Source organism: Pelmatolapia mariae, linkage group LG4 (assembly GCF_036321145.2).
Source record: "Pelmatolapia mariae isolate MD_Pm_ZW linkage group LG4, Pm_UMD_F_2, whole genome shotgun sequence".
Taxonomy (NCBI): domain Eukaryota; kingdom Metazoa; phylum Chordata; class Actinopteri; order Cichliformes; family Cichlidae; genus Pelmatolapia; species Pelmatolapia mariae.
In genome coordinates this window covers 8,060,443-8,076,804 of record NC_086230.1, presented here as the reverse complement: position 1 = coordinate 8,076,804, position 16,362 = coordinate 8,060,443, and the positions used below count along the sequence as shown (strand labels likewise).

The 16,362-nt window shown below is 42.0% G+C and overlaps 2 protein-coding genes across 2 annotated transcripts; one reads left to right on the top strand and one right to left on the bottom strand.

The window, feature by feature from the left end:
* Positions 1 to 309: 309 nt before the first annotated feature.
* Positions 310 to 3,754, bottom strand: elof1 (elongation factor 1). The gene is made up of 4 exons (XM_063471263.1): positions 3,666 to 3,754; positions 2,487 to 2,609; positions 2,345 to 2,415; positions 310 to 840 (listed from the first exon to the last, which is right to left on the bottom strand). Exons 2-4 carry the CDS (start codon positions 2,600 to 2,602, stop codon positions 776 to 778), a joined length of 252 nt encoding a protein of 83 aa, XP_063327333.1. The 5' UTR covers positions 2,603 to 2,609; positions 3,666 to 3,754; the 3' UTR covers positions 310 to 775.
* A 96-nt stretch (positions 3,755 to 3,850) lies between these two features.
* On the top strand, positions 3,851 to 15,236 carry tmem205 (transmembrane protein 205). The gene is made up of 5 exons (XM_063471260.1): positions 3,851 to 4,107; positions 12,508 to 12,659; positions 13,747 to 13,854; positions 13,943 to 14,106; positions 14,232 to 15,236. The coding sequence occupies exons 3-5, from the start codon at positions 13,755 to 13,757 to the stop codon at positions 14,532 to 14,534; spliced, it is 567 nt and encodes a 188-aa protein (XP_063327330.1). The 5' UTR covers positions 3,851 to 4,107; positions 12,508 to 12,659; positions 13,747 to 13,754; the 3' UTR covers positions 14,535 to 15,236.
* Positions 15,237 to 16,362: the final 1,126 nt, after the last annotated feature.

Below are 16,362 nucleotides of genomic sequence, written 5' to 3'. Positions count from 1 at the left end.
TCTAAACTGGCACTGACAAGTACAGATTCATTAACATTTCACCCTGACATGCTGGCTCTTGGTTTCTTTATCAATATGCTTTTCACTAAACATGAAACATTCATAAACATTTGTGCAATAAAAACACACAAAGCATTTTCGTGACTTTATTTTCTTACTACTGTCAGCAACCTGAAGTACACAAATACATCAAAGTAGTGTACGAGAGATACATAAAGTGATTTTGTTTTTGTCTGTTTGTTTGTTTTTTAAGGAAAATCTAGCAGTAAAAATATAAATTGGTCCAAAAGGAAAAAAATGTTTTCAGTGCAATAGTGACACAGTTGGAAAAAATAAACAAAATCTACATGTGACAAAAGGTATTTTATGATTGTGTCACCAGAATCTAAATATGTCAACATCTAGATGCTAAATAAATCTTTGAAATGATCTAAGAGAAGATATTTAAAGAAATATTTCATAGGTTACATTTTAAACTATTATATAACAGTTTGGTCCGAAAGAAGGGAAGGTTAAGTCCTACAATAGTTCACTAACATAAGATATGAAAACATTTACATTGATCTTTTTATAGCTACATGTTACTGTCAGAAGAACATGGCCACACTCTGGCCCAGCCAGAGTAACGTGTCATAATCGGCAAGAAAACAAAAACCTAAAAGAAACTAAGAACACCAGGTGACTCGAGAAAGACAAAATGTTTGCTACATTGTGCTAGCTCAACAGGAATTACTTCAAGAAGCAGAAAGTGAGGTTAGAAGGTCAGTTAGGAACGCTACTGGTTGGCTGCTTCACAGGCATCGATCCAGTCACTGTAGACGTCCACCGGCTCGGACAGATCTATTGAGAAAAAGTTAAGAAACAAACCAAGTGCTCAAAAATTCAACACACATGCTGCATCAAAGTTGATCCATCCTTAAATGTATTACTTTAAATGAAAGTGCTTTATGTGCATGTGCATCCAGAACTGTATTCAAGTGCAGAGTGGATTTCACCTTCTGAGGTCTAAGTCATCATCACAGACAAACCCAACCCTAACTCTATGCAATCACATGTCTGTGTCACATGTCATGGCAGCCAGAGAACAAAGAAAGTAATCGTTCAAGTGATTAGTTTAAAAAAAAAGAAGTATGTTTTCCCTTTTCCCAAAATATAAAGTTGGGGTCGAGTAACCACCTCTGATAACTTAGACCTCGGAGAGTTAATACTTTTTGAAATATACTTCTAAATAAAAAGCAAAATCAAACATCCCTGGCAGTAGAGCTGGGCGATATGACCCAAAATTCATATCTCGATATTTTTTAGCTGGATGGCGATATAAGATATATATCTCGATATTTTTTTAAAGCCATAAAGTAAGAACAAAAAGAGAGTTCTTAGTCAAAGCTGTGTCCCAGGTGTCACACAGGCACTTTTATTAACATACAGCATAGATGTACATGAAAAAAACTACTCAAAAATAAATTATGAGCATTTATTAAATAATGATGCTCTATAAATAAAAGAAAACTATGTTGTTTTTGTGCATAACAAAGAGCTCACAATTGTGCAGTCAAAATGTAAACTAAAAGACGCTGAGCATAATAACAGACAGATTTCACAGCTGCTCTGTTCCCAACTTCTACTGCGTGACTGACAGCCTGGAGTTTGAAATCCGCTTCGTAACCATGTCTCTGAACAGGTGCCATTTATGGTCCTTATACACACACAATTAGGTAATATTACGTTGAAGCACAGTACGTATTACTCCGCGAGGCTCCTTGGTAGCCGTAATGCTCCGACAATCCGTCAAGCGGTGCAGCTCCGTAGCTTACCAAAGTCGAACTAAAACATTTTTTGACAGCTTGCTGAGCGCTGTGTACCACATAAAATCGGTTCGCGGTCATCAAGCACAACCAGAATTCATACAAAAGGCGCACAGTCAACTTTTGAGAAAATGAAAGGATTTCAGGCCGTGCACTTAGGCGTTAGCGTGGTTAGCTCGTTAACACGTTGACGCCGTCCAGCCCCACGCACGGGGCGATGCGCAGTAACTTGTTAACGGAGATTTGCCGTGTCCATCTTGTCGCTGCCTGCAGGTGAAGCGATGGGGGAGGAGGGGGAGTTGTGTTCAGTGAAGGAGAGGTGAGGTCGAGTAACGTTGCGTAAAGACAAAAGTGGACGAAAGAGAGGCAAATTTGCGGCTCCGCAACTATAATTATAACGTAACATAGACTATATCGATATAAAGGATATTGTCACATCTTATATCTCGTATAAAAATATATCGATATTTTTAAAAACTCGATATATCGCCCAGCACTACCTGGCAGCAGGCGGCATCTTTTGTTGATTAAAAGGATACATGTTATGGGAGTCTGAAACTCCTCCAAGCAAACGCTGCAGGATATAATTCCAGTGTTGCGGGTTCGTTCCCTAGGAGACAGTTACTTTAGGCAGGATGTCCCCGATGCATGAATGTTTCAAGAATTTGGAGCGATACTTACATTTTGACATCGCAGGATTTCTCGTGATTGCAAAAAGGGCAAGTGAACTGGGTGTCCAGGTTACCTGTCATTTTCTTCTTGGGAGGTGGCTTTCTTTTTGACTTTCTGCGGCCCATTATATCTCTGTAGACAAAAAAAACACAGGTGTTTCCATTACGCTTTCACATCCCATTTCGTTTAGAAGATTTTCTTAGACATGTATCTGTGTGTGCTGCCTAACTTATGTGATCCATTTTATCTGACTAGTCACTGCAGTGGTGTCTTGCACTCACATGGACTTTGAAGTTGTGTTTATGCGCCTTTACATTGATCTCATACGATTTTATTGCTTGGTGTGTTTTTTATATTCAACATAATCACACAGTATATAAACACTTGATCTGCATTGTTGCAAGTATGGCTGTTATAAAACAACTCTTCTGACTAGTATAAGTAGACAGCAACTATTAGTTACTATCCTATATGAGCAGCTAAGATTAGCAAAAACCATAATACAAAACACGAACTTGAAATGTTGATTAAAATTGCAATCAATTATTTACTTTCATCTGCTATAGATTATTTTTTTAGAGAAAGTCTTGGACTAAAATTTCTTCGAATTTCCAAGTTGTTTGCTAGGCCTGAGTGTACATTTGTTTAAAATGTCCCCACAGGAAACTCGTTTTTCCGATTATTTCAACACCACATGAATCTTTCACATATTCTACTAAACAGAGAGGGCTCTAACCCATCACTTACATAGCTTACTGTTAACACAGCAGACAGTGCAATCCCAGCACGCAGCTGCTTATCAGTAAAAGTTTATTTTCCAAAACAATGACTGCCGCGAGATGTGGGTTACTTAAAATATCTTAGAAACGATAACCAACGCTGTTGCCAATGTGTAAACAAAACCTGAAATGTGTTTTATTATAGTCATAGCTTCGAGGTGTGGACCCTCCTCCAAAGAGCTAAAATAATAACAGACGGGATGCGGAGATGCTCGCTCTATAAACGCCAAAAAGCTACAGCTATATGTTAGCAGCTAACGCGCTAACATGCTGCTATCATGTATGAGGATTCTGACTGACGCAAAAAGTTGCTTTCCGAAACAACCTAGAAGGTAACCGGTAAACACAAAGTGCGCTTCTCTGCACTACAGCTTTTGACATTTGAGCGACGACGTGACGATTGTCTTACCAACGAGATGTCTTTCGGCAGAGGATGCTCCGCTCTTCAACTTGGTACAGATGCAGCGTCTCACTGAGGACGCTTCTGATTGGTTAGGCTTTTGATTGGCTGTCTTCTGGGGGTCCAATAGGGCTTTGGAGCGTGATGTCACGGGAGCGGGGCCACGCCCCCTCCCGCCATGACAGTAGGCCAAGGAAAGCACACGGAAGCGTCAGCTATGGTTCGTACGTGCTGTGTTGCAACGTTAGATCACACGATAAGGAAGGCAAGAAGCTGGAAAATTGGCTCTCTTTTCATCGTTCCCCCTCCTGGAGGCAACGGGAGGGATCTCATGTATCCGATATTACTAAACGAAGACGTCAGGCTTGGATTGCAGCGGTCAGACGAGCGGATATAGAGTTCTCTGCCATCCCCAATTTTTTGTTGGTTTGCTCGCCGCATTTTCTTTCCGGTGAGTTCTAAATAAATTCATATCTCTCTTAATAGGCTTTTAGTGTTATTTTGAATGCGCTGAGGTCATAGATAATTAGATAAAATATCCTAATGTGTGATGCTGCAGAACCACGTCACGTTGACGGAGTAGCGTATTATTTGGCATTATTGCAGGCAAACCAGCATATGAAATATGAAACAGAAAAGTATGTTTACTTTTTTTATTCAAGATCTGTTGACATGTACTTAGCAAGTACATACACATGAAATGCAAACTATTTACATGGCAACGCACAGCTGGCAACCTCTGGCTGTATCTTGGTCATATGGTCAACGTACTCACAACGTGGAGGCTTAAAAACGGCCAAATCTTGTACCCAACCGTTTGTGAATTAGATGTGCGCCTCCAGGAATTTATAATTCCGAAAATGATTCGCTGTGTATGCGCTGACTCCACAGACAAGGTACGCGACGATATCGGGATAGGACAACGGCGGTAGGCTGTCTGGGTTTCCGCTCCACTGCCTTTTTTCATACGGGTCCACATTACCGATGCACGCTATTTTTTCCATGTACCGTTTCTTGGCGTCTGGGCGCAGTCGGTCGCGATACAGCCCTTTGTCTTTTGCGTTGATTTTAAGCGTGGTTCTGGCAGTCCTGCTTCCAACACAGTGTTTGTTTTGATTTGTGGCCTTCTGACATGGCGCCGCGATCCCACAATGCACTGCGGCGTGACGTCAACTCCAAAGCCCTATAGTGGATCTGCCTCCAGATTGATAAACAAGCTGATACTGTAGATTAGGGACATCAAACCGCCCCGGACTCAACAACCGGGCCAACAAAGGACTCTGGACTGCTTTGTAAAATGTGAAGGAGGGCTGAAATTTTGGACTTGTACCTGTATTTTCGTAAATTTTACAGCTTTCCTTCCCGATAAAGACACCCCACCGTGAAACCACACCAACGTAATTAAATAATAGATAAATACTTAAATGGCAGAAAAGTTTTTTTTTTTTTTTTGGTTTTTTAATCTACTCTAGAAATGTTGGGTCCACAGTATAAAAATGACATTTTACATGAATTAGAAATACTTTCAGTTTTACAAAGGACCACCTAGGTTATAAGAAATCAGCAGATTTTCTGTAGTTTTACATATTTATTTGTTGCAGTTTAATCCCAACTGCAATCACGCTCGCAGATTTCTTTCAATCACTTTCAATCACTACTGTTTATAGGGTTGAGGGAAACCTTCAGTCAGCTGAGGCTGAAGAAGTCACTTGGATGAGTTACGAAACGTTTTTCCCACTTAAAACGCTACGTACAGATGAGCAGAATCAACTACAGCAATTTCTCCGTCATGTAGAAAAATGTCTAAATTGGACTTCTTTTTCTGATATTAGGATATTCCCGTGATTAAAGCTTTTGTAATACAAAGAGGAGTTTCATTCGTCGAGATGAGAGTGGGCCGTATGCGACCCATGCGGTAAAATGAGTTTGACAGTATGTAGACTACTGTAGATCACATGCACAGGCATCTTCATATAGTTCCGTATATGAATCAGTAAAGTAACTTTTCACTTACCTAGAACATGATATTAACTGTTATGACTTTATGCAGCGTTGCTCCAACTGCCAGCTTAACGTGGGTTGCGGCCAAGGCCAACTTTGATAAAGTACAGAGGACTGAGACGAGGCAATGGTGGAGGTCAGATCTTTTACTACGAACACTCCTTCAACCGAATACAATACACAGAGTGCCACCTACGGGTGGGAGGTAGTAATAACTGCTGCTTATTACAATATACCACATCCTTCCTTTCCGAGATAAAGATACTACCTCTTAACTCCAATATCTTGTAACATGAATGCACCCCTTAAACCGTAGGAACATTATCAATATTATATTCTTGGAACATTAGGTCAAGCACACCTTGAATTGCCTATCACTTGAACAATGCAAATACATGTCAGTGTAAAGTTTTGAAACAGGCGAACACGTGACGAATTGGATGAGACATGTCAAAATGAACATATGAAACATGACATATTACGCTCCTTTCAAACAAGACAGTTATCTGACTTGTACAAAACAACTCAGGTACAGGGTAGAGCGACCGTAAATTTCCAAATCACTTAGTCTCTATACCTGGCAGGGCGTATTATTGCTCGGCCACTGCGTGTGTAGCATGTGGGTGTATTGTCCATACTTGCAGGACGAGGGTGTTGTGGGGTGTCACATGCTGGTGGCGCAACTGTCTCCTGGGTGTGGACAGACAGATCATCTGGGTCCATGGATGTGTCCTTAAACAGACTGGGGTGTATTTTCCTCAGATGTCTCCTGTTCCTCCTGAGCAACTCACCCTCTGGTGTTTGCACAGTGTAGGAGCGTGGTTCCTCTCGCCGATGTGCCACAACAGCTGGCTCCCAACCGCGCCGTGTTTGCATGTGCACAGTATCGCCTGAGGTCAAAACAGGCAGTGGTCTTGCATGCTGATCAAAGTGGTATTTCCGCTTTGACTGCAGTCCACGCACTTTAACGTGAATGTTCTGTGGGGTTGACTGTCTCAACACAGCACTGGCGCATGGCAATGTGCTGCGGAGAACCCATCCCATCAACATTTGTGCAGGTGACACACTCAGTCCTGTGACTGGGGTGTTCCTCAGAGATAACAGCACTAGATGTGGATCTGTTCCAGTTCGCGCCGCTTTTTTAAGTGCATGTTTAACAGTCTTTATGGCTCGCTCCGCCATTCCATTTGACGAGGGAAAGCCGGGACTGGAGAAAGTTAGCTTTATCTCCCAGGATGCTGCAAACGATCTCATCTCGTAGCTGGCAAATGGAACATGATCGCTCACTATCTCTTTGGGGATTCCGTGTCTTGCGAAGACTGATTTCATCTTCTGAATCACAGAGTGTGCCGTTTTGTCGGGTAAGTTCAGAACTTCTGGGTATTTGGATAAATAGTCAACTAACATAAGATATGGCTGACCGTTCAGTTCGAAGATGTCTGCTCCGATTTTCATCCATGGCAGCTCTGGAATCTGATGTGGGATAAGCGGCTCGGCCTGGTTCTTTGGCTGCATTTGCTGGCATTGTTCACACTTCTCAAGCATAGTCTCTATATCGTGTGACATGCCCGGCCAGTACAGTACTCTTCTTGCTCTGGCTTTTGTGCGCTGTACACCTTGGTGAGCGAAATGCAACTTCTCCAGGATAACTTGTCTGAAGCTTTGGGGTATTACAATCTTGTCCCCTATCATAATAATGTCATCGTGGACACTGATGTTGTTTCTCATAGGCCAGTAGCTGTGGAGTGTTCTGTCTAAACTCTTCCTTCTGGCTGGCCATCCGTTGAGGTGCCTTTCACGCACAGCTTGTAGCACGCTATCTGCTGCAACTGCCGTTCTCAGGTTACTCAGTGTTTTTTCACTTAACGCTGCTGTGGCCTCCAGAGCATACACAACTCTTTCTTCATTTGTGTTTTCACTCACATTTTCATTGTCACTGGTGGTTGTGGCTCGTGAAAGTGCATCGGCTATGAACATGTCTTTGCCGGGGGTGTATGTGACGGCGAGATCATATCTCTGTAGTTGCAGCAGCATTCCTTGTAACCTTGCTGGTGCCTTGCATAGCGGCTTACGCATTATCGCCTCCAGGGGTTTGTGGTCAGACTGCACGGTCACTGGTCTTCCATAGACATACTGGTGGAATCGTTTAGTGGCAAACACAATGGCCAGCAGCTCCTTTTCTATTTGTGCATACCTTTTTTCCGTGTCTGTGAGTGCGCGTGACGCATAGCACACAGGTTGCCCTTCTTGTAATAGGCATGCGCCCAGCCCATCTTTTGAAGAATCGGCCTGCAATGTTAAGGGTTTCCTGTAGTCATAAAATCTCAACACTGGTGCTTGTGTGAGCGTCGCCTTGAGCATCTGTAGCGCTGCTGTGTGGTGTGGCTGCCACTGCCACGCTGTGTCCTTTTTGAGTAGCTGTCTTAAAGGTGCTGTGAGTGATGCTTCATTTTGAATGTACTGTGCCAAAAACTTCGTCATTCCCAGCAGACGCTGAAGGCTTTGTTTGTCTTCTGGAGTCGGCATGTCGACAATAGCTTTGATCTTTGAAGCATCTGCTTTCTGCCCAGCTGCTGTGATGATATGGCCCATGTATTTCACCGTGTCGACTTTGAACTGAATTTTGTCCTTGTTAAACTTCACGTTAGCTGCTCTTGCTTTCTCCATGACCTTCTGCAGGATCTCATCGTGTTCGTGCTCTGATGTAGCTGCAATTATCATATCATCTGCAATGATAAATACACCAGGGATGTCGCCGAAAGTCTCACAATTCTTTTGTTGAAAAACCTCGCTGGCGGATTTGATCCCGAATGGGAGCCGGAGGAAGCGATACCGGCCCCAAGGTGTATTAAAGGTACACAGCTTCGATGACGGCTCGTCCAGCTTGATCTGCCAGTATCCGTCTTTTTCATCCAATATGGTGAAGATGGATTTTCCTGCTAGCTTGCTTCGAACGTCCTCGTGTGTGGGAATGGAGTAGTGCTGGCGTTTAACTGCTTGGTTCAGATCACAAGGGTCCAAACACACCCTTAGTGTTCCGTTCTTCTTCTGTGTGGCGACAAGACTGTTGACCCAATCTGTAGGCTCATTGACAGGCGTTATGACATCTCTGTTCTGTAAGTCCTGTAGCGTCTGCTTCAGCGGGCCCATTATGGAGAGGGGCACGTTCCTGCATGCATGAATCACAGGTGTTGCGTTTGCGTCAGTGTGTATGTGGTGGACTCCAGGGAACTCACCCAAGCCTGTGAACACATCAGCATACATCTCCACAAGCTCTTCCTTGGTAGAAGGTGGCTTGGCTAGTTTCGGTATAGTGGATGGTATGGCAAGGGCTTCAACTCGCTTCACCAGATGCAGCTCCTCACAAGCTTGCCCACCTAGGATCGGTTTATCTGCATGGTCTGATACAAGGAAATCAAACACAGCCTTGTGCTTCCTTGCTTCACACTCAAGAGACACCACACCATCTACACGTATGCGGGCTCCACCAAAAGCTATGAGTGCAGTCTTTGTGGGCTGTAACCGAGGCATCCCTGGTAACTTGTTGTAAACCGATCTGGGGAGCACATTTGCGTCCGCGCCTGTGTCTAACTTGAAGGTGACTGATACATCCCCGATTGTTACACTTTCATGCCACCTTCCAGTTTTGTGCTTGTCACTGCACACCATACCAATGTACAGTGAGTCCCCATCAGTCTCAATGTTATTAACAGCCTTTGTTTTCTTGTAACTTCTACTTTTCTCTGCGCCCGCTCTGCATACTTTTGAAAAATGGTTATTTCTTCCACACCTGTGGCATGTTGCCCCATAGGCTGGACACTGTCGGGGCGCGTGTTTGTTGCCGCATTTGTAACAAGCCATTTGCTTGTCGTTGCTCGGTTTATTTTTACTGTGTCCTGATTTAATGTATCCTGGCGTTTTCCTTAATGCATCTACTGACGTGTCTTGGGCTGCAGTTGTTGACTGCATAGCCTGAATCTGTGACTTGGCCACCTCTGCTGATCTGCATATTTCTATCGTCTTGCGCAGTGTGAGGTCGTTGTCACGAAGTAATCTCTCTTTTAGTCTTGTATCATTTATGCTGAACACCAATTTGTCCCTGATCATGTCATCTTCATTGACCCCAAACTCGCAACTTTTACTTTTCTGACGGAGTTCTGTGACATATCTGTCCACTGTTACACCTGCTGACATTGGGTATGACCAGAATGTATGGCGCTCAAAAACAACGTTCTTTTGTGGACTACAGTATTCCTTAAACGCTTTCAGAATGTCCTCCATAGCTAGCGCGTCTCCGGCCGGGGTTACAGTGAGTGTGTTATACACTTCAAGCGCCTCCTCGCCGATAGTGTGGAGAAGAATGGCTGTTTTAACCTTTTCATCTTTCTCCAGCGCACCCGTAGCAGTCATATACAGTCTGAATCTTTGTTCCCACCTGCGCCAGGTCTCAGATAAATTGCCGGTGAGCAGTAGCGGCGATGGTGGCCTGAATTGCTCCATGCCGTTAGCACCGTCCACCGTTAGCTAATCCACAGCTAGCTTACTCACGTCGCGGTCGGTCTCTGTTCACACGATCCTGCCAACTTCTGACACCATGTTATGACTTTATGCAGCGTTGCTCCAACTGCCAGCTTAACGTGGGTTGCGGCCAAGGCCAACTTTGATAAAGTACAGAGGACTGAGACGAGGCAATGGTGGAGGTCAGATCTTTTACTACGAACACTCCTTCAACCGAATACAATACACAGAGTGCCACCTACGGGTGGGAGGTAGTAATAACTGCTGCTTATTACAATATACCACATTAACTGTGTGGCGCTGCTGGGATTTGCACCCAGCATCTCCTCTTTGCATTTTAACCCCCTATGCCACAGCACCTTCTACATATTACTTTGCAGTGCTCTTCTGGTGCTGAAATAAAAAGTAGGTTTAATTCATTTAAAATATACTCTACACTCAAAAAAATGAAATTGGGTGATTGTTACATGTACAAGATTCAAACTTGTAATTTGAACTAAATAATTTCATGTTTCTATGGTGAACATAATAAAATCATGTGGCATCTGCATGAAATTCAGCAGCTTAATTTGTTCTTGTTGAGATGACATGATACAATCTAGTAAGAGTGGTTCGTTGCCTGGACTCACGAAATTCACAAGATCACATTAGATGTCAAACTGCAGGAAAATCGCTGGAGTTTTAAGAGGCAGACAGCTACACCCACACCATGTGTATGCTATTGCTATTTATTGTGGTTTAACCTGTCAAGGACAAAAATGTACAGAAAATTCTGCATCAAGCCTTGTAATCATAGCTTTCCTAGTTTTGTTAATCCTGGATTGACAGCTTGGTGGTGTGATGGTTAGTGCTGTTGCCTCACAGCAAGAAGGGCCTGGGTTTAAATCCACAATCTGGCTGGTTTGCAGTGTGCAATTAGAGTTTGGTTAATTGGTGATTCTAAATTACCCATGGATGTAAGTGCAAATGGTTGTTTGTCTCCATGAAATCATCAACCTGCATATTGGTTCATTAAGCAAGACTAGCAGTAATTACCTTGATTAACAAAGTAGTTGTTCAAACAATAAGATTTCATTGCGTTTTCCTGAAGTTTTTAACTTGTGTAGAATGAATTAAAACAAATTTCACTCTGCATACTTAAATAAATCACTTCAAGTCAATACTACGTTGATCCAACGTAATGTGATTACATCAAACCACCAAATGCCAAATGTGTTGGTTTGACATGGTCAAAAATGGGTTATTGTACTTGGTTAAATCACATGGAAAAGGGTACCATGATTAAATTGTGTTCATCCAACAACAGATTTTTTTGAGTGCAGTAAAAAGCACTCCAGTACTCATGAAAGCACTCCAATCAAAATGTACTCTGAGAAAACATTACACATTACATCCTCCAAAGGGTGTTGAACACTACTGCAAAGAAAATGTGAAAGTATGTAAGAAGGTTTAATAACGCCTGACCATATGACTAATAAATTAGAGGTAAGTGGTTACTAAACAGTGCATAATCATTAAATTCTGTATGAGCCACAGCAAGGCTTGTGTCCAAACTGACAGTAAATCATTTCCCTGTATGAAATCACTTGTCTTCTGTGGAAATAACTGATTATCATTATTAAATATTTGACTTCCTGTCTCAAATTCGTTTAAAAATGATTTAAGGTGCAACATTTTCAAAAGGCTTAGCATTGGGTCGCAAGGACAAACTCTCAGATCAAACTGCTTCACAAATCGTCCAACATAATAGCCCTAATAGTGTTACACAGAAAACTGGGGAACACCCACTCAATCAAGCTGCATAAATTGCTATTCAATTTTACAGAAAGAACAAAACAGAAAGTCAACATCGTCTCTGTTATAATAAGCTGCTTATCATACTGATCCATACACCAGTGCCTAAAGTATATTACGTCCACTATAATTTTGATATGTGAACTGTAAAAGGAAGATTCTGTTATTTCTTGCTTCCAAAGTTGCAAAAGAATGATTATACACGCACTGTACACAGATTAGATAGTAAATCTTCAATCCACGATGGCCTTTAATAATTATTCTATGAATAAATAAATAAATCAGTTGATTAAAATATATATAAAACACAACTGATACATCTATATTGTAGTGCAAGTTCAGTAACTGCTAAATTTATTTTTAAACTGACGTTTTTTGAGCTAACCAAAAACCTGCAGATTACGCTGGTCCAATCATCCTCCCAACATCTGCAGGGCACGCTTGTGTAGCGGGTAAGTACCGGGGAGGGGTCCTGAATGTAAACATCACAGGGGAACCAATGATTAACACGCATATCATAAAATGTTCATTTTCATAGACTACCATTGGCTCGTCTTCGGTGGAGGGGCGGGACCTGCAGGCAAGATAAGTAGACAGAGGAAGTGCCTGATGACCCGCTGAAACTTGGAGTCCATTGACATTATTAGTTGGTCCTTTTCATTCGGAATAACGCAGAGGAAAGGAAAACAGGTAAGTGCAGGTTTGTGTAACAAGTAGTAAGCGCTTGTACCTGTCACAATGAGGTCCAAAACGAAGCAAGCACCGCCGCTGATATAAAACTTATGCAACTGTTTGTTAGCTCTGAGGCTAAACCTGGCTAGCTTGACATAACGTTAGACTTTTGCCTGCTGTTATCAGAGGACATGCTGCCTGCTTCTCTGCCGTGTTGTGTTCTTTATCGATGTCTTTTAAGGAACCTTTGCATTCGGGCTGCTCATTTGTCAGTATACTCTGATATGTATTTTTCCTGCTCTGCCTCTCCTGCCATATCTTAATCTGTGGACTTTATCAGGTCTGCTGCATATGTGGAGAACCACCCTCAAATGACACATTTATCTCTGTGGCGCCATTTTATTACCACGGATGAATATTTGGACTCCTCCAGAGCCTTGAACTGTATAGCTCAAAAAAGAAAACCTAACAATATATTATAAAATGAATGCGATGCCCAGTTGTATGTTTATACATTTGCTTTCAATGAGTCATACTTTCTTAAAATATTTATTTATTTTATTTTTTTAAGTGGTCTTGAGCAATAGTTCTCCAGAAACTGTTGCTCAGCATTATTGAAGCAGTGAGGAATCATCTTGACAAAGAACAGTACAAAAGACAGCCAATATCCACAGAGGAGCTGTGAATGTCCTTGGAGAAGTCTGGAGAACTATTTCGGAAGACTACTTAAAGAAATGACAAGAGAATTCAGACTGTTTTGAAGACTAAAATATTGACTTTCAAGCTTGTTAGAATTGTACAGATCTGTTTTTGCGTTATTTCTATAATGATTTCCATGTTTCAGTAAAGCACTGCACTAATACATTTTTTTTAAATATAAATTTTAATAAAATCAGAAGGGGGAAAAAAATTAAGTCTTTGCAATTTGCCCAACACTCTATTAGTTTTTTGTAGCCAGGACCTCATTTGAACAAGGGTGAAGTGTTATGTTATCTTTAGCGCGGAGTAGCAGACGGTTAAAATACTAGAATTTCACTCATAAAACCTGAAAAACAAACACCTTGTCTGGACTGTCCCACACAGCATGTCTTGTCTCTTTTGAAAGGTGACACCATGGTGACGGAGGGGGAGCCAACAGATTTTGTTAAAGTGTTGCACCTCCTGGTTCTCTCTTTCACCTGGGGCATGCAGCTCTGGGTTTCCTTCATTGCAGGTAAGTGGGCCACAGAGCAACAAGGCATGGCTTCAACAAAATGCATGCGTTCCTGTTTTGACACCGTGTTTAACGTCTGTACCTGCAGGCTTTGTGTTGATTCGGCAGGTAACTCGGCACACCTTTGGCCTGGTGCAGAGTAAGCTTTTCCCGGTGTACTTCTACTGCGTGTTGGGAAGTAACTTTGTCAGCCTGGCTGTGTATGCTGTGTACCATCCCAGAGAGTTGCTGGACTGGCATGAAAGTGTACAGGTGAAATATCACACGCTGCTAGGAATGGAAAAAACTGAGCACTTTTGATTGGGGGGGAAAAAAAAATTAAACATTTTGTGAGTGAATCATCATCGAGTTGCAAGCTTTCCCTTTTCATCTTCCAGATGATTCTGTTCTTCGTGGCGCTGATCACTGCAGGTCTGAACGCCCAGTGGTTTGGCCCAGAGACCACTGAGCTGATGTTCCTGATGAGGGAGGTAGAGAAGGAGCACAACCTCGGGGAAGAGATCGGCCTGGGAAGCCAGAAAGAGGCTTACGCCAAGCTCAAAGAGCAGGATCCCAAGTACAAAGCCTACAGGAGCAAGTTTGGCAGTTACCATGGGTTGTCCAGCCTCTGCAACCTGATAGGATTCCTCTGCACCACAACTAATTTGGTCTACACAGCTTTGAATTTAGCCACCATTTAAAGACAATGTTTTAGTTATTAAAGAACCAAAATGTCGTGCACACTTTTGTACTTTGTTATCTAACAGTGTTTCTGGTTCAGAACACTGATAAATGTGCAGGATTTGTTGGTTCTTTTTTCACTTTATGATACAGTAGGGTTAGGACACATACTCATACAACTTGGATTGGAAGTACTTTAGTTTACAAAAATCATTTCACCAACTGTTTCTGTATCATGTCAGTGTTGAATATGAAGTGTGAATCATAAATAGCAGTATATGTGACATTTTGCAAATGTAATTGCAGAGAATTCTGCATCACTTTATCTGCCCCAAGTGTCCTTATGTGCAAGAACTATCTCCAGTGAGCATGCAGAACTCATCATGTGCTGTTCACTGCTGTCAGTTAAGCACTCTTAACCTTTTTAATTACAAAATATGTTTTTTTTAATCTTGTATAATTTTATTTTATTTTTTGTAGTTGGTTTTATTTCTCAGAAAGCAAAGAAAAGTACCAAGCGACATGGAAGCAATGCACGTCCCTCCCCAGTAGGGGGCGATATTTGGACAAAGCTTTCAGATCCATCGTAGCACACAACATAAATGCTGCATTTCATGTGCACCATGACTTTCTTGATCTTGTAGTGCATTTTAAACTTGTCACCACTGTTTAATGAACACTATGACTGGATGATTAAAGTGTTGTTTTGATTCTTCCATTTGGATCAACCGAGTGATGTCAAAGTCTTTCTGGTGTTTGGCCTAGTGATACGAGCTTTAAAAGCAAACACTTATTTCAAAGAATTGGTTTAGGAAGAAGTGGTCCTGTAATCCTTGTGGATGAATAAAGCCAGGCCAAACACAGCGCCTGCTTTCGGAATAAGCAGGTTTTAATTAAATTCTCGGTGATGCACGTCAGGTTTCGAGGAGAGCAGCCTTGGATGCGGGGAACAGAGCTTTGCCGGCCAACTACAGGATAAGCGAGGCACCGTTGCTATTAGAATATGAGCACTAATGGACTGTAGTGAAATCATTTCAATATAAAAAGCATAGGCTAGAGGCTGAAAGTAAATGAATTACCTTGTCCCCAATGCAATTAATGTTGGTCCTTTTAAGGCTGTGATCAGGTTTTTAATGTTTTCTTCCAACCCAATGAAAACAGCATTGTATAAACTGGCAGAATTGCTGTTGAACATACAGTTTTATCTTACTAAAACACTGATGTGCCATGTAGTCACGTCACAAAATAAACAAGGAAGTTAGTCAAAGAGTCTTGAGGAAACGGCACAGCTACACATGCCAACCTTTTGAGGAGTGTAAGAGCTTTACCTGCCCATCAGGTTATCTGCTGCAGTGGAATCAGGAAATAAACCTTTTCCAACCAGGGAACAAGTTTATCCACTGATCTCTTCAATATTTCTCATGCAGTTACAGAGCTGTTAGTGATTATCTCAAAAAGTGAATAATGGTACAAGAATTCTTTGTATGAGGGGAAAAAAGGTGGACACAGAGAATATGGATGAACACACGATGTTAAAAACAGCTAAAATTCCTCAACTCTGGCTGTGCAAAAATAAAAAAAAACCTGAGAAACAAAAGGAATTGTTGGGGCCTCCTAGCAGACAGGTCCAACCATTCCTCCCTCATTCCTGAGTCACACAAGGAAATGAGTCTGTATTTGTTTCCAAGAAAGTAAGAGTCTCTGCTGCAGTCGGTATTCTGAAAACGCCTGCTAGTTTGTGGGGGACTATCATTTGGAGTCGTGATGGTACTGCAGTGCAGCCCTGCAGTAATATAGTGTGTTAAATTAATTATGAGTCTGGAAGTCTCGTGCTGCTTTATTCCATCA

Bases quoted from the DNA above. Each gene is read 5' to 3' on its own strand.
- elof1 (XM_063471263.1), bottom strand. From the start codon at position 2,602: ATGGGCCGCAGAAAGTCAAAAAGAAAGCCACCTCCCAAGAAGAAAATG. The intron at 2,416-2,486 runs GTAAGTATCGCT...ACTGTCTCCTAG, and splicing joins AAATCCTGCGATGTCAAAAT to GGAACGAACCCGCAACACTG. The intron at 841-2,344 runs GTATCCTTTTAA...TTTTCTCAATAG, and splicing joins GTTTCAGACTCCCATAACAT to ATCTGTCCGAGCCGGTGGAC.
- tmem205 (XM_063471260.1), top strand. From the start codon at position 13,755: ATGGTGACGGAGGGGGAGCCAACAGATTTTGTTAAAGTGTTGCACCTC. The intron at 13,855-13,942 runs GTAAGTGGGCCA...CTGTACCTGCAG, and splicing joins CTGGGTTTCCTTCATTGCAG to GCTTTGTGTTGATTCGGCAG. The intron at 14,107-14,231 runs GTGAAATATCAC...TTCATCTTCCAG, and splicing joins ACTGGCATGAAAGTGTACAG to ATGATTCTGTTCTTCGTGGC.